Source organism: Labeo rohita, chromosome 2 (genome assembly GCF_022985175.1).
Source record: "Labeo rohita strain BAU-BD-2019 chromosome 2, IGBB_LRoh.1.0, whole genome shotgun sequence".
Taxonomy (NCBI): Eukaryota; Metazoa; Chordata; class Actinopteri; order Cypriniformes; family Cyprinidae; genus Labeo; species Labeo rohita.
The window spans coordinates 37,464,497-37,488,887 of record NC_066870.1 but is presented as its reverse complement, the minus strand read 5'-3'; the positions used below and the strand labels follow the sequence as shown (position 1 = coordinate 37,488,887).

At 30.2% G+C, this 24,391-nt stretch overlaps 2 protein-coding genes across 2 annotated transcripts; one reads left to right on the top strand and one right to left on the bottom strand.

Annotated features, from left to right (window-relative positions):
- Window positions 1–162: 162 nt before the first annotated feature.
- On the bottom strand, window positions 163–8,448 carry pgpep1 (pyroglutamyl-peptidase I). Its single transcript, XM_051127040.1, has 5 exons — window positions 8,306–8,448; window positions 5,465–5,517; window positions 5,249–5,365; window positions 4,077–4,309; window positions 163–2,198 (listed from the first exon to the last, which is right to left on the bottom strand). The coding sequence occupies exons 1-5, from the start codon at window positions 8,334–8,336 to the stop codon at window positions 2,006–2,008; spliced, it is 627 nt and encodes a 208-aa protein (XP_050982997.1). The 5' UTR covers window positions 8,337–8,448; the 3' UTR covers window positions 163–2,005.
- A 4,704-nt stretch (window positions 8,449–13,152) lies between these two features.
- On the top strand, window positions 13,153–16,142 carry jund (JunD proto-oncogene, AP-1 transcription factor subunit). Its single transcript, XM_051135477.1, has one exon. The coding sequence runs from the start codon at window positions 13,351–13,353 to the stop codon at window positions 14,203–14,205; it is 855 nt and encodes a 284-aa protein (XP_050991434.1). The 5' UTR covers window positions 13,153–13,350; the 3' UTR covers window positions 14,206–16,142.
- The last annotated feature ends 8,249 nt before the right edge of the window (window positions 16,143–24,391 follow it).

Here is a 24,391-nt window from a genome sequence, read left to right as displayed (position 1 = left end):
TATAATATAATATAATATAGTCCAGCATTTTGCAAAGAGTAGGAAAGAAACATAAGGAGAAAATCTTGAATAATGGCGACTGAGAGACAAACATCACCTTTTCATCACATTCATCTCACGATTTCACATTTTATATAATGAACAAAAACTAAACTGCTGATGTCTTAACAGTTAGTGCTGATAGCATTAGACCTTAAATTACTCAAAAGGCATCAGGTTTAGGTGTCTTTATGTTATAAGCGGGACCCTGTTCATAAACGGCTTAAAATGAGGAAAAACATATTTCGGTTTGATACTTGTATCCTAAAGACTGTGTATTCACATTGGCACTTTAATAACCAGACAGACGTGGTTATTATCTCTTTTATCATTGTCCAGCAGGCAGATCACAGCTTTTATTTTGTCATAATTTTAGGTCTGCAAAACCACCATTTGCACCTGCTCTTTAGTCTGTGAGAAAATGAACTGTAATATAATGCTTATACTTTCTGTCCAGTGTGTGTTTGGGGTATAATTGAAAGCTGCAGATGATACAGTTATGTTTGAAACAGTATAGTTTACTATCATTGAGATACTATTTTAGTTTTAATTCATATTTTGAATGAGTTTTTAGTATATTTTTAAAAATATACTAAAAATATATGTTTAACATCCATATAGTTTTTATTTTTATATTTTGTTTTCAGTTTAATTTTAGTTAAAGTTTTAGTCAATTTTGTCTTTACGTTTTTTTAATCTACATAGATTTTATTAAAATTTTTATATTTTATCCACTTTCATTTTTATTTCAGCCAGTTTCAGTAATTTAGCCAATTTTAGCCATTTTCATATATTTTTTATTTAAAATAAATTCGTTTTTATTTTTATATTTTGCTTTCAATTTAATTTTAGTTAAAGTTTTAGTTTCAGTTATTGCCATTTTTAAACATTTTTAAAAATCTATATAATTTTTTTAAATATTTTGAATTAGTTATAATTTTGATATTTTGTCCACTTTCATTTTTATTGCAGCCAGTTTCAGTAATTTAGCCAATTTTCATATATTTTTATTTAAAATAAATTCGTTTTTATTTTTATATTTTGTTTTCAATTTAATTTTATTCAGTTTTAGTTGTGTTGTTGCCATTTTTTTTACATTTTTAAAAATCTTTATAGATTTATTAATATTTTGAATTAGTTATAATTTTCATATTTTGTCCACTTTCATCACTTTCATTTTTATTGCAGCCAGTTTCAGTAATTTAGCCAATTCTAGCCATTTTTGTGTACAGTTTTTAATATTTCAAATGAGTTTTTTTTTCCATATTCATTTTAAATTAAAAGTTGTATTAATTTAGTTGTGTATTTTTGCCATATAGTTTTGATAAATTTTTATTACAGTTTTAGTTTTTTAAAAATTATTTTAAAAATCAGATAAAATTAGATGAAAAAAAGATTAAATTCTATGTATGTATGTATGTGTGTATATATATATATATATATATATATATATATATATATACACACATACATACACACACACAAATAATTTTTCCTCCAGTTAACAACTGTTTCATTTCAAGTTACAAGATGTTTCATTGTTTTTTATTTTAATTAACAACCCTGGTTTAAATGGCTTTATACAACTGACATACTTTATCCGGTGAACAGTGATTTTAGAAACAAGGCAGCAAGAGAAAACAATTAGTTCTGCCTTGACTGTTTGCAAAAAACATGGTTAAAAGATCTAAATGAAATGCATATGTAGTGTTTTCACATTTCAACATTTCCAAGTTTGTTTGTTTTTATGCATAATACCAAATCTCTGCATGTTTCAAGTACACCCCATTAAAGTGCTTTCTTGACTATTTGAACGCAGCCGTAGGATTGAGTTTAGCACACAAGTTGCATCTCAAACCAGCTGATTGATCCTAGTTTGTAGCACACAAGTTAAGACTGATGTCTTCAAGTGTGCATGAACTGTTGAATCCAAACCGACGCTACATGTGAGACTCGGCCTGTATTCTCATTGGTTGTGCAGACAGCGTTTCTTTCCCTTGTTGTGCTCCATGAGTTCAAGCATCTCCAGGATGACGGCCCTGAGGGCCCGAGCGAGCTGCTCCGCGCTGTAGGGCTTCCCTAGAGGAGGAACGTGCACAAACGCAGATCTGCCCTCGCCCAGAAACAAAGACATGTAGTAGGTGTAGTCACACAGATACCTGCGAAAGAGAGCGTTTGTCACAAGAAATACAGTAGTGCTCTGTTCTAACACTTAAAGGAAGAGTGCGCCTAAAAATAAACATTTGTTGTAAATGTTGTAAATCTCACCCTCAGGCCATCAGAGATGTAGATGAGTTTGTTTCTTCATCAGATTTGGAGAAATGTAGCATTCGATCCCTTGCTCACCAATGGATCCTCTGGTGTGAGTGAGAGTCCAAACAGCTGATAAAAATATCACAATAATCCACACCACTACAGTCCATCAGTTAACATCTTGTGAAGACAAAAGCTGTGTGTTTGTAAAAAACAAATGCATCATTAAGACGTTTTTAACTTCAAACCGTTGCTTTTGGCTAAAATGAATATGTATATGTAATATCATCTGGTCTGAATCAGGAGAGAAACAAAGGTTTGAGGTTAAAAACGTCTTGATGGATGTGTTCTTACAAACACACAGCTTTTGTCTTTTCAAGATGTTAACTGATGGACTGGAGTGTTGTGGATTATTTGTGGATTACTGTCATGTTTTTATCAGATGTTTGGACTTGCATTCTGACGGCACCCATTTACATCCATTGGTGAGCAAGTGACGCAATGCTACATTTTTAAAATGGTTATATTTTCTATCCAGTGTGTGTTTAAGGTATAACTAAAAGCTGCATATTATACAGTCATGTTTGAAACCGTACAGTATACTTTTATTGACATACTATTATAGTTTTAATTAATATTTTTTTAATTAGATTTAGTATACACTTTTTCTTAAATATTTTTAACATCCATATAGTTTACTTTAAATAAGTTTTTATTTTTATATTTTGTTTTCAATGTAACTTTAATTAAAGGTTTAGTGATTTATTTATGATAATATTTATTTTTTTATTTTAAAATCTATATAGATTTTATAGATGTCCACTTTCATTATAATTTCAGCCAGTTTCAGTAATTTAGCCAATTTCATTTTCATATTTTTTTTTTTCATATAAAATGAAATATATGGCTAAAATTGGCTAAAAATCTATAGAGTTTTTATTGTATTATTTTTTCCATTTTCATTTTCATTTTAGTTAAAAGTTGTAGTAAAACAAGCTGAAGAAAATTAAAACCAAGTCATACGCAATTCAAATGATACTTTATAAGATCATATAATGTACTTAGAAATTACTGTATATAATATAATGTAATACAATATAACATAACATAATATAATATAACATAATATCATGTAATATAATATAATATAATTTAATATAATATAACATAATATCCAGCAAATCTAATGAAGAAACAAACTCGTCTACATCTTGGCCTTAATTTTTGGGTGAACTGTTTCTTTAAGAGTCAGAGAGCATTTTAAGACTAGCTGGATTCAGGGCACACAAGTTCTCATGCTCATTTTTTATTTGGATTGCAATGTTTAGGACTCATATAAACAGACCTTTTAGGATTTAAAATCAAATTGGATTCATTATGATTGTTTTAAGGTTGTTTGTTTGTATTTAAATATATTGCCATATCAGCTTCACAGGCTATTGTATGGAAAATACAGATTCAACATTCACATAACAAATCAAACATTTTATAACATAATTTAATAAAAAATCATTGTTGCATGACATAAAAAATTGGACAGATCAAAAATACATTTTACAGATGAGTTGGTGCTATGAAATTGACTTTTTGATGGTTCTCTGCCCTTCAATAAATGCTTATTAGTCAGTCTAAAACAACTTTTGGACAATATGCAAACATCTGTTATGTGAAATGTTCATGGCAGCACCCAATAAATATCAGCATGCATTTTTACGGTTCTTTATTTATTTTGAAGATTCTGCAAGGTGAATGACGACGAGCGTAAGAGTTAAAGAGTTTTTTACCTGCCAGCGTCCTTTGATACGGACACCGAGACGCCGAGACCGGAGGAGTTCACTCTCTTACAGACGGCGTCCATGTCTATGACAGAATGAATGCAGCCCGGTCCTCCCTCCATACAGCACTGCGACTCCGGACAGAAACTGCAGTTGTCAAGACGCATGTAACCCTCATTATGACCGCACTGTTCAAGCGTTACTGTAGTGGCCATCCCGGAAACGCCAACATGGACCACTAACTATGAAAAAGCAGAAAGACAAAATACGATTTTAAAAACAATTTAAAACAAAAATTATGAAATGCATTCCTAAATTATAAAGATGTATCGTTATATACACAGGTGTCTAAAAGTTTGATTTTTTGTTGTTGTTTTTTGTTGAAAAATACAATAAAAACAGTAATATTGTGAAATATTATTACAAGAAAAATGTTTTTCTATTGGACTATATATTTTTCTCACAAAAAAATGTTTATTGAGCAGCAAATCAGCATATTATATATTATTTCTGAAGGATCATGTGACACTGAAGACTGGAGTAATGATGCTGAAAATTCAGATTTGATCACAGGAAAAATTACAGTTTAGTTACAGGAATAATTACATAATCACTTTTTACAGTTATTTCAAATTGTAATAATGTGTCATAATATTACTGTTTTTACTGCATTTTATAGCAAATAAATTCAGTCTTGATGAGCAGAAGAGATTTCTTTTAGAAAAATAAATTTTTTTGTTATCCCAAATTTTCAAATTTTGTTTGCAATAAAAAAAATGGATAAAAATGCACTACAATTTAATTTAATAATAATGTAATAAACTTAATAATAATTTAATCATATTAATTTAATATAATTTTTAATATTTAAATTTTGTAAAAAATATAATCAATTTAATATTTAATTTTTGAATTAAAAACATTTTTGTTGCATGTGTACACAGACCAATATTAATATCATTAAACGATACAAGTATTACTTATATACAGTAAAAATGTATATATATAAGTATTTTTGTTATTATTATTTTTATGTAACATAAGCTAATACAGAGCACAATAAACATAGCAACAGATGTATTATAAATATTACATACATATATATTATAAAGCACTCTGTGCACATTTGGCATCACTAACTAATAAAATTAAACAACACAAGCATGATATGGTTACGCTACTTGAGGAAGATGCTGTTTCCAGAGAGACGGCAGAAGACTTTGGACCGCCTGATACTCCACAGGAACTTCAGCAACGTGAAGGTTTATATCGTGACCCAAACCCAGTTTCTCCAACTCCTGACAAGAGCAAACATGTATGTTAAAGTCACGCAGATGCATACGAACAAACAACAGTTGATCCGCTCTGCTCATTTCCTCCTGGTGTGAATATCATACCTGTACTGCCACCCAGCTGGCATTGACAGTATGTTCACCAAACGGCTCAAAACCTACACAAACACAGAGAAATGCACTCATATGTGAGCATGGACCACTAAACCAATACACTGTATTTTTGATTAGTAATATGCATTGCTAAGAACTTCATTTGGACAAATTTAAAGGTGATTTTCTCAATATTTTGATTTTTTTTTCTGTATCCTAACAAACAATAAATCAATGGAAAGCTTATTTATTCAGTTTATATAAATAAATGGAATGTAATGACTTATTACTCTTGATTCTGATTGGTCAAACATTTTAAATAAAGACACTGAACTGAGTAATTGAGCAGTATTCCATGTCCATGTATTTATTTATTTGATAAGTAGCCATAGGATGCATCATGGTCAAGTGAAAATCCTTTCAGAGTGACTGACCGGACATTATCATCAACTTATCTGTTTTCTAACTGTTCCACCTTTAAACTCAACAGGTTTTCAGGATGCTGAAGCCAGCAAAATCTAAACCCTGCAGTCCAGAGTCTAAGATCTGATCCTACTTTAACTGGACATAATGAGTAACTCTTGCGTTTGAGTTTTAGACGAGATGCTGCCATCAGAAACCTGAACAGTGCAAGCAGAGAACCCTCTATTTTTGACTTCTTTAGAAAGCTATTCTTTACATCTCTATATTTGCATGACAATAAGATTTCATTAAAATGTGCAATGATGATGGAATCACATGACAAGTTACTAAATGAATACATTTTCATATACTCCAAACAAGGTTATTATCATAAAAACGATAAATATTTAAAGCATTTTTGTTAAACGAAGCTAAAAATAATATAAAAATATTGAATGAAAAACTAAACAAAAATAACAAAAATCAGAAATGTTGGCTTGACAGAAAACTGAAACAAATTTAAGCACTAAAATAAAAAAACAATAAAACTGAACTAAAATTAAAACTAAAATAAGGATAAATTAAAATTAAACCAACAGCAAAAAGGAATAAGAATGACAAAAGCACATTAAAAATGACTAAAGAATTACCTAAAATTAAAATGGAAAATACAAAATGAATTAAAAATTCAAAATATGGCTTAAAAACTGTAATAATAAAAAAATAATACTACAAATAAATCTGACTCCAAAATTCTCCAAAGAATATTATACTATAGAACACGTCCAAACAAACACAGTCAAAATGATACATGGTATATGTCACAAAAAACTACTACGTTAATGTTACTATGTCATGTACTACCATGATAAATACAAAAAGTGAAAATAAAATTATGGTATTACCATAGCAATAGCATCAAAACTGTAAAAAAAAAAAAAAGATGAATAGTTAATACTATTACATAAACAAGTAGCTAAAAGTTTGGAATGATTAAGCTTTTGGTCTCCTCTGCTCACCAAGGCTGCATTTCTTGTTAAAAAAATACACTAAAAACACTAATATTGTGGAATATTATTAAAATAAAAAAAAAAAAAAAAAAATCTTATCACAAAAATGTTTCTTGAGCAGGAAATCAGCATATTAGAATTATTTCTGAAGGATCATGTTACCTAAAGTGAAAATGGAAAACATAAAATAAATGAAAAATTCAAAATATGGCTTAAAAAATATTTAATAATATATAAATAATATTAAAAATAAATCTGACTCGATGAATAGTTAATATATTATATACACTGGTGTCTAAATGTTTGGAATGATTAAAAAAAAAAAAAAAGGTTGTTAATACTATGGTTATCTATTTGATTATATATTTTTCCCACAAAATATGTTTCTTGTGCAGGAAATCAACATATTAGAATGATTTCTGAAGGATCATGTTACCTATAACTGAAAATATTAAATAAATTATAAATTAAAAATATGGCTTAAAAACTGTAAAAATATATAAATAAATACTACAAAGAAATACTATAGTATAGAAAAAGACGTGTCCAAACAAACACAGTCAAAAATATACATGGTAGATGTCCCAAAAAACTACTATTGCATTACCATGATAAATACAAAATGTTATGGTATTACCATAGCAATAGCATCAAAATTGTAAAAAAAAAAAAAAAGATGAATAGTTAATACTATTATATAAACAAGTAGCTAAAAGTTTGGAATGATTAAGCTTTTGGTCTCCTCTGCTTACCAAGGCTGCATTTTTGTTAAAAAAAATACACTAAAAACACTAATATTGTGGAATATTATTACAATAATAAAAAAAAAATAATAATAATAATAAAAAAAAAGGCTATCTTATCAATTATATTTTTTCCCACAAAAATGTTTGTTGAGCAGGAAATCAGCATATTAGAATTATCTCTGAAGGATCATGTTATCTAAAATTAACATGGAAAATGAATTAAAAATTCAAAATATGGCTTAAAAACTGTAATAATAAAAAAATAATACTACAAATAAATCTGACTCCAAAATTCTCCAAAGAATATTATACTATAGAAGACGTCCAAACAAATACAGTCCCAAAAAACACTATGGCATTACCGTGGTAAATACAAAAACTTAAAATAATAATGAATTCAATGAATAATATAAAATAATAAAACACGGCACGCTGTCTGATTTTTTTTTACGAGCACCATGGTACTTCCCGAGAGTTTTGGCTAGCGGCAGTACTTGGATATAAATGGGTGTTTTCTTGTAAATCGACTTTCAATTTCAATGCCGATCGTTTGCGTGTCATTAAATCGATTACAAAACTATCAGTGACAGAAGCAGACTCAGCTGTCACTGGAAAAACTCTCAAAACTGAGACAAGAACCACACGAGGCATCAAAACATCGCGTTTTGCGCATCAACACCTTCATCACAGTTTACCTGTCACGATCACCGTCTTCTTCTGCTCCATCGCCGAGAAACGAACGAGTTTCGATCAAGAACAGAACAAAGATCCTCAGATGAGATCTTCACAAACTGACATAAACACACATCATATTCCAGCTCTTCCTCTCGCGGTCTGAACGGAGATCAGCGCTTACGCTGGACAACAGCGCCATCTGCCGCTACGGCTGTGTTTACCCTCGGGGTTGCCAGGTTTTCATAACAAAGCCCGACAAACTGTTACTCAAAACTAGCCCAAATGTAGCCCAGTTGATTTCGAGGGGAGTCCCCTGGTTAAAATACAGTTTTTTTTTTGGCGGGGTTCCTGGAGTTAGCATTCCAGGGGCTAAATATTACGTTATTGGGGTCGCGTCAACAGCGGACGTGAAAAACAACCTGCGGCAACAATGAGAAAGTAGCCCGGAAAGAAAGGAAAAGCCGCGGATTTGGCAACACCATTAACAATTACTCAATTACTACAAAAATACTTCAAGTAAATAAATATCACTGTTTGATATGTATCCTTGTAGATTTGTTAATAATTTAATTATATCTGACGCTGTGCTGGACAAGAGTTATTTATTAGTACTATTTCAAGCAAGCCTATATGGCGTACATTCGAACATGTTTGACTGCCTTTTTTAATTTTTTTCTATATATATACAGTCATGTGAAAAAGTTAGGACACCCTATTGAATTCCATGGTTTTCCGTATCAGGACATCATTAAAACAAACTAGTCCTTGGCTGGTCTTAAAATTTTGAAAATAAAACCTCAGATGAACAAAAACACATTGCGCCGTGTCATTTACTGAACAAAAATAAAGCCAAAATGGAAAAGCCATGTGTGACAAAGTTAGGACACCCTTACTGTTAACATTGGAATTAAGAGGGTAAATAACAGTCAAGCACTGCTGATCAAATACCTTTGATTAACTGATCATCAGCAAGTCTGAGCGCCTCTATAAAAGCATGAGCTTTGGCAGTTTGCTGGTCTGGAGACTTCAGGTGTGTGTTAACACAATGCCAAGAAGGTAAGACATCAGCAATCATCTTAGAGAAGCAATTGTTGCTGCCATCAATCTGAGAAGAGTAATACGGCCATTTCCAAATAATTTGAAGTTTATTCACAAGTGGAAGACATTTAAAACAGACACCTCTCCTTCCAGAAGTGGACATCCCAGAACATTCACCCCAAGATCAGAGCGTGTAAAGCTCAGAGAAATGGCAGACAACCCAAGAACTACACCTCAGACTCTACAGGCCTCAGTTCACATGATAAAGTCCATGACAATACAATTAGAAAAATATGGGACAAAAATGGCATGTTTGGAAGGCTTGGCAGAAGAAAGACTCTTCTATTCAAAAAAAACACTGCAGCACAGTTTAGGTCTGCAAAGTTGCATCTGAACAAAACACAAGTCTTCTAGAATAATGTCCTTTGAACAGACGAGAGCGAAGTGGAGATGTTTGGCCATAATGCACAGCGCCAAGATTGGTGAAAAACTAAAGAGCATATCAGCACAAACACCTCATACCAAAAGACAAGCATGCTGGAGGATGGGCTGATCATTTTGGGCTTGATTTGTAGCCACAAGTCCTGGGCACCTCACAGTCATCGAGTTGGCCATGAACTTCTCTGTATATCAAAGTATTGTAGAGTCAAATCCGAGGGCATCTGTCTGACATCTAAAACTGGGTCATGCAACAGGACAATGATCCCAAAGCCCACCAGCAAATCTACAACAGAATGGCTGAAAATAAAAGAAAAGGTGTTGCGACAGCCCAGTCCCAGTCCAGAGCTCATCCTGACTCAAATGGTGTGGTGAGAGCTGTGCATAAGCAAATGCCCACAAACCTCAATAAACTGGAGCAACGTTGAAAAGAAGAGTGGTCCAAATTCCTCCAGAACGATGTGAGAGACTGATAATGTCACACATGGCCTTTCCATCTTGGCTGTATTTTTCTTGAATAAATAATGACACTGTGTGATATGTCATGTGATGATGTTTATCTGAGGATTTATTTTCCAAATTTTAAGACCAGCCAAGGACCAGACAATTTTTTATGTCCTGATACAGAAAATTATAAAATTCAATAGGGTGTCCTAACTTTTTCACATGACTGTAATTTATATGTTGTATGCATATTAACCGTACCTCAAAATGCAGTTTATACAGCATCAAATAAAGTAGAGATGAACTAAAACACCATATTAATGTGATTCTTAATAACTGGCAATTTAATCTTCGATCTTTTAAACTTTGATCTGCCTAAACAAAAACCGATCAAACATGCATGTACATGGTTACCCGAGGAGTGTGTGGTGGTTTTGACATGTGTGCCTACACCCATAGCTGAGATCTGGTTCAAACCTGTTTGCGTGAGCTGGTTTCTGAGAACAGAAGGACTTCCCATTGCAATGTTTGTAGTTAATTAGCAGTGTTCCTTCATGAGTCACGCTTAACACGGAGACAGACACCTTCATTTAGTCTCATTCAGTCAACAGACAAAACACCGAAGATGCTGCCAACAAGATATATAACATACAAAGTGCTGAATTCATTAGGATCTTTGAAATGACATGTACAATTGTACACTAAAGAAAAGTAGAAACAATTTTCACTCAGAAATTGCTAGTAAGTTTCATAATTACAAAGAAAAAGCAAGTAACACATTTAGTTAAATGTGATGTTTTATCATCTCTTTGAATTACAACTTAATGTAAACAAAAATCATGTTTTACAATGTAACTGTAAAAAATGGAAATTTGAGAAGAATTTTATTTCATTTATTTTTTAAAACATTTTTTACATCATCTGTTTATTAATAATACAAATGTAGCAGTTCATGTATTACAGATTTAAAATAACATAATAAGTGTAAGTGTCTATCATTTTTCCTCCTGCTTTTGTAAGCTGTAATTTCTACAGCTAAAAATGCTGGAAATGGTTGTGTTCTTCCACCCACCCGCGGTGCATCGGCTGCAGCGCTGCACATCCTCACCCGCGCAATCCACCTGCCTCTGCGTCACTGCTGCCATGGCAACGGATGATGCTGCTTCTATTCTCTGATGCAGACGTCTACGGACGTCATCGCATCCATTCAGATCTGCGCATATATTCCCCCTCTCTCTCTTTCTCAGACTCACGGCCTGCAGTGTTATTTATAGAAATCCTACGGCTCGCCAGAGCAGCTAATTCAATTCATAAATTCAATTTAACTTCAAAGCATCATCACATCCCTCAAGATTAAGATATCTGAGTAAAGATATCAAGTTCCATTCCAAGATTATATACGACAGGTTGATCAAATTAAATGAATGCTTGTAACATTTGACAGAAAAAAAAAATAAAAATATATAATATATAAGTACAACCGTAGTAAATCTAAACTTTTGCATACATGTTCAAAACATTTAGCAGAAAAACAATATTTAATATTTTTTATTTATATAAAACAATGATATTGTAATAAAATGTGTTAAATTTAATAATAAAATTTAAAATATTATATACTGTATATAGCATACAACATGCTCATAATGTCTGGCAGAGAAAAAATATTTTATATTTTAAAAATATTTAAAATAATATATTTTACTATAGAAATAGTTTAATAAAAAATAAACAAAATAAATTCTTTATTTTACACAGACACACACACAATTAAGAATTTAAAATATTTTATTTAAATACTTCATATTAAATATAAAATATAATATAAATTAAAAGAAAAAGTTGTTATATTATAATTGAAAATTGTTAATATAACAATTTAATACATATTTTACATTATATGCATTATAGCATAAAACATGTTCAGAACATTTGGTAGAGTAAACACATGTAATATTTTTTTACAGTATTTAAAATAAAAATATTTTAATGAAATATTTTAAATGATTAATTTTAGATATATATTTATATATACACAATTTAAAATATTTTATCTTAAATATAAAATACAATATAAAAATAATTATATTAAAATATACTATAAATACAATTTTATATTTTTTTTTAAATAAAAAATAAAATACAATAAATATTTTATATTATATGCATTTTATATTATATATAGCATACATGTTCATAACATTTTGCAGAATTTTTTTTTACAAATATTTTGAATGATATATTTTATTAATACATATTTAATAATAATTCAATTAAGTATTCAACATACTTCTGTTTTGAGACTTTGAATGCATTCAAAAGCAAATTATTTTAATTTTCTTTTATAAATGTAAAACAATAAATCTTGCATATATCTCACACATCTGATATCATATTGTATTCACGTTACATGACTTACAACCTACTGAAATGCAAAATATACAGGATGCATTTTTAATACTAATATAATTTTCTAATATTAAAAATGTTTCAATTGCATATCAGTTGCAAATGCCTGAAAGAGAAAAAAAAAGTATATGTGGGATCCACAAGTCTTGGAAAACTTGGGCTCAGAACGTGGAAGTAAACAAAGCTGTAAGATTTGGGACTCATAACATTTATAAATATTCATGACTGTGCTCTATTTGTAGTACAGCATACTTAGACGTAACAGAGAGTGTGGATTATTCCATCAGGTAGAACTAGAGTGGAACACTTGATCAAGCATCAGAGGACCTTCAACTCAAAAAGAAGGGAACATTTTCTACCAGACTGCCTAGTTTCTCCACCCTCGCCCGCTCTACGTTCGCTATGACATCAACCCACAATGCACCGCACTGTTTGCCGTTTACCCTCCGTTTCTAGGCGACACGGCCGAGCGCGGCCCCTTATGCAAATGAAACCGGAAGAAAACGTCATCTTTGGCCAATCTCAGCGCTCTAAAGTGACATAATGGAATTTTTAGGGATAGAAAACTTGCAAATGCGTACTGACGCCCATAGATAACACCTCTCACGCAGGGGAGAAACAACAATATCATAAAACAAGATTAGAAATCGATTAAAAACAAACTGATCAAGAACATATTTGCGCGTAATGACTCGTTTGGAGAGCAAACCCAGCTCAGCCCTCTACGGGGTGTAGGATGGGAACAAGCCTTTACCCAGACGAGGACATCCGAGGAATATCACGCATCATGATGAAGAAAGACATGAGTTTGAACCTGGACGACCAGAACAGCTCCAGCCTAAAGCCGGATTTGAGGGATGCCGAGGGGATTCTCAATTCGCCCGATTTGGGGCTGCTCAAACTGGCGTCTCCAGAGCTGGAGAGGCTGATCATCCAGTCCAACGGGATGGTGACCACCACTCCGACCTCCCAGTTCGTCTACCCGAAGTCGGTCAGCGACGAGCAGGAGTTCGCGGAGGGCTTCGTCAAAGCCCTGGAGGACCTTCACAAGCAGAACCAGCTGAACGGCGGAGCGTGCGTCCCCGCGACGCTCGGCAGACTCACCAGCAGCAGCACCACCCTCGCCTTGCCCACGGATCTACCCGTGTACACGAACTTAAGCACCTATGGAAGTACCACGGTGAACTATTCCACGGATACCATTCCGTTCCCCCCGCCGCCGCCTGCGCACCCGATGGCCGCGCCGCAGCAGCAGCCGCAGCCGCTGAAGGACGAGCCGCAGACCGTACCGGACATGCAGAGCTTCGGCGACAGCCCGCCGCTCTCCCCCATCGACATGGACACGCAGGAGCGCATCAAGGCCGAGAGGAAAAAGCTGCGTAACCGCATCGCCGCCTCCAAATGCCGCAAGAGGAAGCTGGAGCGGATATCCCGGCTGGAGGACAAAGTCAAAACCCTAAAGAGCCAGAACACGGAGCTCGCGTCTACGGCGAGCGTGCTGAGAGAACAAGTGGCGCAGTTAAAACAGAGAGTGATGAATCACGTTAATAACGGCTGTCAGTTGCTGCCGAATCAAGTTCAAGCTTATTAGAGGACATTCTGGCAGCCTTTACCTATCAGTGTTTGGGTGGTTGACGAACACGCACACGAGGTCGTGCTGTGGTCGAGATTCTGTGGATAGCACGGCCTAGAAACGCCTAAATATTAGGGAAACAGTACTTCCGCGAGAAAATATAGTCCCTTGACTGCACATTTGTTATGACGTGCTCACGATTGGAACTTTATCTTTTGTTTTACATGCTTCACTGAACAAGCAGTGTTTTCCTAAAACGTCCAAATATCGAATATTCTAGTATATCCAAGTAAGCCAATCCACTTCCGCGAGAAAATGTAGTCCCTGACTTGACAGCACGTGCCATCGTTGCGCAGTGATACGGCGAAGGCTGTTTCACGTCAGGGGTCAGGATTTCAACTACATCTAATTAGTGGTTTAATACTGTATCAGCGTTCCTAGCATTTTCCTAAACATCCAAGTATCAGTCCGCCAGCTGTCAGTCATGCGTGTTCGTCTCAATTTTGGTTTCGTTTGAAACTCTTTTGCTTTTATTTTAACAATGGACATTAAGTACAACAAACGTTTACTATGCAGCGAAACTAGCAATTGGTGATGAGGTGAACGCTGTTTTGCCTCCTAACTGGATTAGGATTGGAACTATATTTTTTAATATTACACGTTTGATTGGACAAGCAGCGTTCCGAACGTTTCCTAAAACATCCAAGTATCAATCCGCCAGCTGTCCGTATGTGCGTTTGATTTTTTGGTTTCGTTTGAAACTACTTTCCTTGCTTTTATATTAACAATTGACTTTTTTATTAAACAATTCTTTTAAGTACCATTAATGTTACTGTGCAGCGTGATTGATCATTATTCAGGACCAGGACTATGTCTGTTTTATGTTTTAATTTTTTTTTTCCTCAAGTTTTCATAAAACTTCAATGGAAAGTTTACTATTTGTATCAGTCCGCTGTGTTTTGGTTTCATTTGGAACTATTTTTTTTGGCGTACTTTTAAATTATTATATTAATTGCAATCATTCCGACAGAAAATGCTATATGTTGCTATGCAACAAAACTAAAGTTTCTGATAGCCTGAGCTAAAAGGTGTTTTGCGTCATTTCTTGTTGTTTTAGCACTCCTGGAACGCTGCGTTGACCAATCATCATGCATTATATAATATTTGCTCAATCTATAAATATGTTTAGGCCTATACAACACTTAACTGATTGCGCAAGCAGTATTTCTGAAAGCACTTTGGCCGTGTCAGTAACTTGTTGACAGCTTTTTCTGGAACTTTTTTCTTTGGCAGAGCTGCAGCAGAATGACTGGATATATACTGTCAATTACTCAATATGAATGGCTGTATTAAAGCAATATCATATTGCTCGAATACGAGCGCATCCAAACCCTCAGTGTTAGTGATGAAGTGTATTAACCTGTGTAATGAATTCGAATCCATAATGTCAGCTGTTTGCGTGCTGAAACATTATTCTAAATTCGACGCATCAAGTCGACCACCCATTCACTGATGCATAAAGGGCACAGGCTGAACTGATCTCACCCTTCCAGTGGCCGTTGGTTCTGGTTGGACTGTTAAAATGGACACTACAGGTGCTGATGTATTATATGTTTACAATATATTTTGTAGCAAATGGACTCTTGAAGCGATTCTGCTACGTGGTTTGATCTCATGAGAGAAGCAGCTGTATTTTTGCATGCTCCAGACAAGCTCAAAATGAGTGCAACCAAACACAACAAAGATGTCATGCATGTACGCTTCATGTCTAAGGCCTTATTAATCAACGACTGTATCGATTTTATATTCAACTACTCACACAATGTCTTATTTTATGCTCTTTTGGATTTACGTGTGTTGTGATGTAAATGTAAACGTTTCACCTGTCACATGTCCTGTACTGCCTTGTGTGTACATTAATGTCATTAAACCTGTTCAATTCACTTGTTAAATTATATATTTGTGGCATTTTATATTCCTTCGTTCATGCACACATATAGACCTTTGCAGAAAATGCAGTGCTGTCAGAATGAACATTTAGCTGATAAAAGCATCAGAAGTAATCCACACCACTCCAGTCCATCAGTTAACGCTTAAGAAGATACGTATTTGGAAGAAACAAATCTATCATTAAGACATTTTTAACTTCAAACCATGCCTTCAAAACATCTTAAAAATGTAAAAGTAGAAAAAAAAAAAAATATATATATATATATAAATCAATCAAAACATCAAATCAATGAATAAATAAAGTAAATTAATTAATTAAATAAGTAATTAATGAATTAACTAACAATTAAAAAGTTGTTAATTTTTTAGTTTTTGTTTTTAAATTTAGTTTTATTTATAATTTTTAATTGTATTTTTTGCATTTTGATTTTTTATATACATATACATAAACAGATAAATGTAAAGATCAGAATTGTTTATTTAATAGATTTGCCTATTTTTCCAAAAAGTTGCGATTTTTATTATTTTATATTTTACTTTTGCATTTTATTTTATATATTTTATTTTTGATTTGCATATTTGTCTTAAAAGTTGTGATTATTATTTTATTTTTGCATTTTATTTAGATATTTTATTTCAGATTTTTATATTTATATTTTATATTTAATTTTTATTTTAAGTTGGAAATTGTTGTTATTTGTTCTGTATTTTATCATATTTTATAATAATATAAATTGTAATTATAGTTCAGTCATAATTAAATCACAGTTGTTGTTTTTATTTTTAAATTTATTTTTAATTTTTTTATAAAATTTTAATTTTATTTTTGCATTTTAATTGTTGTATTATATTTTATATATTTTATTTTTGCATTTTAAATAAAAACATTTTTATTTTTTATTCATTTTATTTTCTACATTTTAGTTTTGCATTTTAAAAGAAAATATTATTATTATTAATCCAGACAAAAAACTTCAGGACTTTTGACTACTTTTGCTAACTTACAGCGACTCAAACATCACTTATATAAAGTCAGAAGTTATTTCATTATTTTGTTTTATACAAGATACATTAAATATAATAATGTCAGCAAAATACTCAAAAGTCATTTTGTCATTTTTTGTTTATCTTTTTTTTTTTTTTTTTTTTTTTTTTTTTGCATTACAAACATCATTAAAAATGTCCATGGATAAACAGGCTAAATAAAAGTGTTGGTTTTATTCAAATATGAGGCATTTACCTTTCCTCTAAAAGTTGAAAAAAGTACATATGATTGCAGTATGCAGTATGTTCTTTGGCCAGTAGGGGGAGACCAATACCATCATATTTGCTTTTCCTGCCTACAACATTGGTTTTAATCTGACATGTGAGGACATTTTTCAGATAACACTATATAAAGAGCGGTAATAACTGATGGCAGACAGAAGTATTGACCGTTGGACCTGCTGTGATGAACGAACTCAATCGTCTGGAAACGGCAGCAAAAGCACTTACGTTGTTTGCTACTATTTCTCATTCTGTGCTTAACTGGTCATGATGACACCTAGTTAAACCATCAGCGGGACAACAGCCAAACAAATCACTTCAATCACGTCATGTGTCATTTCAACCAGAAACAGCCCATTTTATTTGTTTCCATGGCAATGTGTGCTTTATGTCTGGGTTCGGACGTGAACTTGGTGTTTGTTTGCCGCTGGACTACAGTCAATGCATCTGAGCAAAAAGCAGCAGAGCTCCATCATCAGATCGTGTTATTCAGTTTACTGCGGTTATTCTTGAAACGGCCACCTGTCAAAGCCAAATATACAGATGAATTCATTTGAAACAATGGAATGACCCTTGCTAGACAATACAACTTTCAAGAATAGGAAACTAAGAAAAGGAAATGCCAAAAAAAAAGTTAGACAAAGAGGAAATGACAAAATTATTGCAGAATTTCACTGACACAATTATATCTTTATTTATTAAAATATAATAAGGTAAAGTAATGTGTGAGTCATTGTAATTTTGTGAAAGTAGTCAAAAGTAGTTTTGAAGTCCTAAAGTTTTTTTTTCTGGATTAATAATAATAATAATAATAATAATAATAATGAAAATTTAATTTTCATTTAAAATACAAAACTGAAATATATAAAATATAAATTAATAAAAAAAAAAAATTATTTAATAAAATACATAAAAAATTACAATAACAATTTCCAACTTTAAACTTTAAAAATAAAATATCTAATATTTAATATGCAAAAAAATAAAATATAAAATAAAATAATAAAAAACATCTTAACATTTTTGGAAAAATATGCCTGAAGTCAAGTTTATTTTTTCTGGATTAATATCATTATTATTATTATTATTATTATTATTATTAATAATAATAGTAATAATAATAATAATAATAATAATAATGTTTTAATTTAATATGCACATTTTTTTAAATTAAAATGCAAAACTAAATAAATAAAATATATTACAAAATTAAAATTCAAAGCGTAAAATTAAGCGCAAAAACAAAAAGAAAAAATAAATAAATAAAACACATCAAAATAACAATAACTACTTCCAATTTTAAAATGGAAAAATAAAATGCAAAAATCTAAAATAAAATGCAAAAAGTAAAATAGAATAATCACAACTTTTTGGAAAAAATAGGCAAATCTATTAGACATTTCTCATTAAAAATAAAATATGTAAAATAAAATGCAAAAATAAAATAAAATATAAAATAAAATAAAACAATCACAACTTAAAAAAAAAATCCCTGAATTCAAGTATTTTTCTGGATTAATAATAATAATAATAATAATGTTTTCATTTAAAATGCAAAATTAAAAAATATAAAATAAAATACATATAAAAATGCTAAACAAAAATATATTTAAAATATATATATAAAAAATGTAATTAAACTGCAAAAGTAAATGAAATATACAAAATTAAAATAAAAAAAATACAAATTAAAATTAGTAAAACTTCATTTAAGTGCAAAAAATATTATTTTTTTAGATTATAAAATACAAAATAACAAAAATAAAAATAACAACTTCCAACTTCAAAATGGAAATATAAAATATGTAAAATAAAATGCAAAAAGTGAAATATAATAATAATTACAAAATAGGGATACTGCCAGTAGTTGTGGAAGTGTTTGAAAACATTATCTTTACAATACTTCAAAATAATTTACAATAAAACAATTCTGACCTGTACATTCGTTTGTTGTGGCCCTTTTCTGGTTCCTGTACATCACTTAAACATACTACATTAAAGTGAGAAAGTAATGACATCATTTTTGGACGAACATTCCTTATTCCTTTTAAAAAAATGTGTGAGGTTTGAAAGGACCAAAACCCTTTTTTTTTTTTTTTTTTTTTGTTAAATCAGCCTCATTTTAGGGCTCTCTTTGTGACAGTCTCCTTCAGATCAAATAATAAATGTCACTTTCATGAAAGCTCTTTGGACGTCCTGTTCCTTTTACAGTCACTTTCAGTATTTCAGCAGCTTCTCTTCTGAATCAGAGATTCACTGGGTCAGACACTGATCTAGGTTAAGATTTTCTCTAATGATAAATCAAACGAGACAGTGGATTACGCATTTAAAAGGATCCCATTGTATATATTCACAATGTATGTTATAATGCATTATAGATTTTCATAAATAATTGCAAGTCAAAATACATTATAATATTTGAGGATTTTTACATCTGAAATTGGTTGTTTGTCATGATTTATATGCATATATTTTAAGCGTAAAAATGAATGCATAAGTGTTATGTTTTATAAATGTGGTTACAATTATTCATGAGATCATACAGTGCATTGTAGACGCATTACAAGGCATAATTAACGCATTAAAATACTTCTATAATGCATTATAAAAGCTCTAGGTAATTAGGCAATGCTTTTTTGTAGTTTTGTAGTTAGAGTTGCCAAATTTGTAGTTTCCAATAATCTAAAAAAATGTGATGGAAAAACATTTGCATTTACTTACACAAGTGAATAATCCTGAGGTTAAATCCTAAAAAAAGTTCAGAATAAAGAGGAAAGACAGAGCATTATGCATCTATTAAAGGGTTAAAGCTCACAGAGTATTAAAATGTTTTTGTCATTTCATTTGCTTCACTGAATTTTCTTTCCTTCTTTTTTGTCTCCACTGGTTTTATTCTCAAACTGCGATACTTGTTCGCTCTGGATCAAATGCAATAGATAATGGAGCTGAAAGATGCCCTGTTTCTCTGCCTCAGCGCCCGTTAGATGTTCACCTGATGTTCACCTCCATCTCAGTGATAGATCTGACCGAAATAGAGAAAGGTGACATCTTCCGCTCTCATTGGTCTTTCAGTCGGCCATGGCAACAGCACTATCACAGCACTGGCACACACTCACTCTGCTCTTTACTTACTATCATCATCATGCTCTTCATCATTGTCTTTCTAACTGTCAGTCATTTGTTTCTGTTTTTTCTATCACTGCTCTTTTTCTTTGAAATCATCTTGCAAATGTCAAACGCTGTTCTTTTGAACTTTCTATTTCTCAAAAAAATACTGAAAAATAAAATGACATTTCTCATCAAAAATAAAATATCTAAAATAAAATGCAAAAATAAGATAAAATTATAATCACAACTTTTTGGAAAAATAGGCAGTTAGAAACTTCTCATCAAAATAAAATATCTAAAATAAAATGCAAAAATAAATAAAATAAAATCTAAAATAAAACAAAAAAAAAACTTTTTTTTAGAATATGTCTTAAGGCAATTTTTTTAAATTAACAATTAATAATAATAATAATAATAATAATAATAATAATAATGTTTTCATTTTAATTGCAAAACTAAACTAAACTAAAATAAAAAAATAATAATAATAAATACATAAAAAAAAATAACAACAACAATTTCCAATTTTAAAATGGAAAAATAAAACATCTAAAATAAAATGCAAAAAATTAAATAAAATAATGATCACAACTTTTTGGAAAAATAATATCTATTAGACATTTCTCATAAAAAATAAAATATCTAAAATACAATACAATTTAAAATTAAATATAAAATGAAATAATAAAAATCAACTTTTTGGAGAAATATGTCTGAAGTCAAGTTTTTTTCCTGTAATAATAATAATAATAATGTTTTCATTAAAAATGCAAAACTAAAGTAAAATAAAATAAAATAAAACTATAAAAATCACAACTTTTTGGAAAAATATGCCTTAAGTAATTTTTTTTAGATTAATAATTATAATAATAATAATAATAATAATAATAAAATAAAACATTAAATGAATAAAAAATAAAATACTTCTTTCAAATGCAAAACCAAAATATATAAAATATAATACAAAGTTACAATGCATACATTAACTAAACAAAAATCTATAAAACTAAATTTAAGTGCAAAATAAAAAATAATAATAAAAAATAATAAAATACATTGAAAATAATAATAACAATTTCCAATTTTAAAATGGAAAAATAAAATATCTAAAATAAAATGCAAAACAAAAAAAAAAACAATGATCACAACTTTTTTGGTAAAACAGGTAAATCTATTAGACATTTCTCATCAAAAATAGAATATATAAAATAAAATACAATTTAAAATTAAAAATAAAATGAAATAATAAAAATCAACTTTTTGGAAAAATATGCCTGGATTGAAGTTTTTTTTTCTGGATTAATAATAATAATAATAATATTTGAATGATTTGATTGGAATGATAAACATTAGAATGATTTCTGAAGGATCACGTGACACTGACGACTGGAGTAATGATGCTGAAAATTCAACTTTGGTCACTGAAATAAATTACATTTTAAAATATATTCATATAGAAAACAGTTGTTTTAAACTATAATAATATTTCACAATTTTTTACTAGATTTTTAATCAAATAAATGCAGAAAATCAGCATATTAGAATGTTTTTTAAAGGATCATGTGACACAGCTTTGATCATTGAAATAAATTACATTTTACAATACATTTACATAGAAAACAGCTATTTTAAATTGTAAGAATATTTACTTGATTTTGAGCAAATAAATTAACCTTAATTATACCATACCTTTGTACATATAAACAAATGAACAGAGGAAAACAGCGACACAGTGCATAACAACACTCATCCCTTATTATTGTACCCACTGGACGGTTTCCATAGGAACATAATTCTGTGAAAATAACACAGTAATACTCAAGAAATCATAATGGCTGATCAAAAATAGCCACATACGCAGGACTAATTCTGAAGAGAGTCGGACAAAAGCCTGGACTCCTAAGTATGAGAACGCCAGCTGATTCATTCTCATTCAGACCTCAAGGTGAAAGAATGGTCACACAAGTACACATAAATTATACATGTTCTTTTGTGTTGGGAAATGCTTTTAATTTCGCTAGAAAGGAAGTATGACAGGAAAAAGCACATTTTTGGATTAGAGTTTGATTATAGTTCAGTCATGCAGAAGATGCAAAGCTACATGACGCAAGAAAAGCCTTCGGGGGAACCTTTTAGATTTAGACACAAAATGCACACAGCGCTGCTTTCCAAACACAAATAGACTCACGACGGCATTTATAGACTGCCGGGAAGACTCAAAACTGTCCTTATTAATAAAAGCTCACTTACAATTAGAGAAAATACAACTTTTGCCATTTGAGGATTTAATCCATCATTCCAAACTGATTTATATGAAGAGACTGAGATTTTGTAGCAGAGTGAAAGACTGAAAGCGGACGGTGACGCTTCACAAAATATTAAAAAAGCCCCATGAAAGAAGCTGTCAAATCACTTTTAGTTCAAAACCACTGACGTTTGATGTCAAAATGACAAACATGGAGCTGAAATTTGCTTCTGTTCCTCACAAAGCAACCATATGACTTCTGAAGACTACTATGGGATACTATATTATGAAACTTTGATGGTGTCTTCACACGCTTGACGTGCAGCGGTGTGCTTTTTAGTTTGAAATAAGAAAGAAGGTCGTATGAGTTCGTAGCAAAATAAGGGTGAATACTGAAACAGGGTTATGAACTGAAATTAAAACTAGTTTACTAAAACTAGAAAGTCTCCAAACCAGTGTAAGCAAAAATGCAATATGTAATTAAAAAATGTAATATTTAATTTATTACAGTTAAAAAAAACCAGTTCAAAAACTACACACATACATATAGTTTGTGTTTTTCTATGTATATAAGTTTTTCTTTAGTTTTAGTAAACTAGTTTTAGTCTATTGTTTTATAAGTAACAAAAATGTTCATATATATATATATATATATATATATATATATGTTAAAAAATAGAAAAAAAATCTTAGGAATATATATATATATATATATATATATTATTCTAAAACTATAAAAAAACAATTAACTATAAACTATATAATGAACATTTTATCTTTAAATAAATAAATATAATATTTAATTCATAGTTAAGTAAAACTTTTACTTTTTTTTTTTTTTTTTTACATTTTTGTAACTTATAAAACAATAAACTAATATTATTTTTTCACATTTTATATATTTTTTTCCTATTTAGGGAAATAAACATAATATTTCATTAATTATAGTTGACTAAAACTCATTCTAGAACCATTTAAAAACATTTTTGATACTTATAAGATAATAAAAAAATGATAACTAAAAATAGTTCACTAAAAGACTACAAAATGTCTATTTCTATTTAATATATAATATGTGTGTGTGTGTATATATTTATATATATATATATATATAAATATATATATATATATATATATATGTGTGTGTGTGTGTGTGTGCGTGTGTGTGTGTACATTCATTTTTTACATTTTGTTACTTATAAATAATAAACTAAAAGTAATTTTTCATTTTTCTAAAGTTTTTTCACATTTATTTAAATAAATATAATATTTCATTTATTATAGTTAACTAAAACTAATTCTAAAACCATTTAAAAACATGTTTGTTACTTCTAAAATAATAAAATAAAATTAGCTAAAAGACTCCAAAATTTCAACCTTTTATTTTTAGTTAAAGAAATAAATATAACATTTAATTCATTATAGTTAAGTAAAATTAATTATCCAAAACATTTTTGTTACTTATAAAGCAATAAACTAAAACTAGTTTGCAAAAACTAAAGAAAAACTTCTTGTCTCCATGTTCTTTCATTGAAGGAAAAAAAAAAAAGGATATATATATAATTCAAATTCAATTTTTTAAAGCAATTTTTGAATTTGAATTTGAATATATATATATATATATATATAATTTAT

What these genes read in the sequence shown, in the direction of transcription:
- jund (XM_051135477.1), top strand. Translation starts at nt 13,351, where the DNA reads ATGGGAACAAGCCTTTACCCAGACGAGGACATCCGAGGAATATCACGC.
- pgpep1 (XM_051127040.1), bottom strand. Translation starts at nt 8,336, where the DNA reads ATGGAGCAGAAGAAGACGGTGATCGTGACAG. An exon ending in GGAAACAGCATCTTCCTCAA is followed by an intron (nt 4,310 to 5,248) that starts GTAGCGTAACCA and finishes GCTTTTTCATAG; the next exon opens with TTAGTGGTCCATGTTGGCGT. An exon ending in GTATCAAAGGACGCTGGCAG is followed by an intron (nt 2,199 to 4,076) that starts GTAAAAAACTCT and finishes TCTCTTTCGCAG; the next exon opens with GTATCTGTGTGACTACACCT.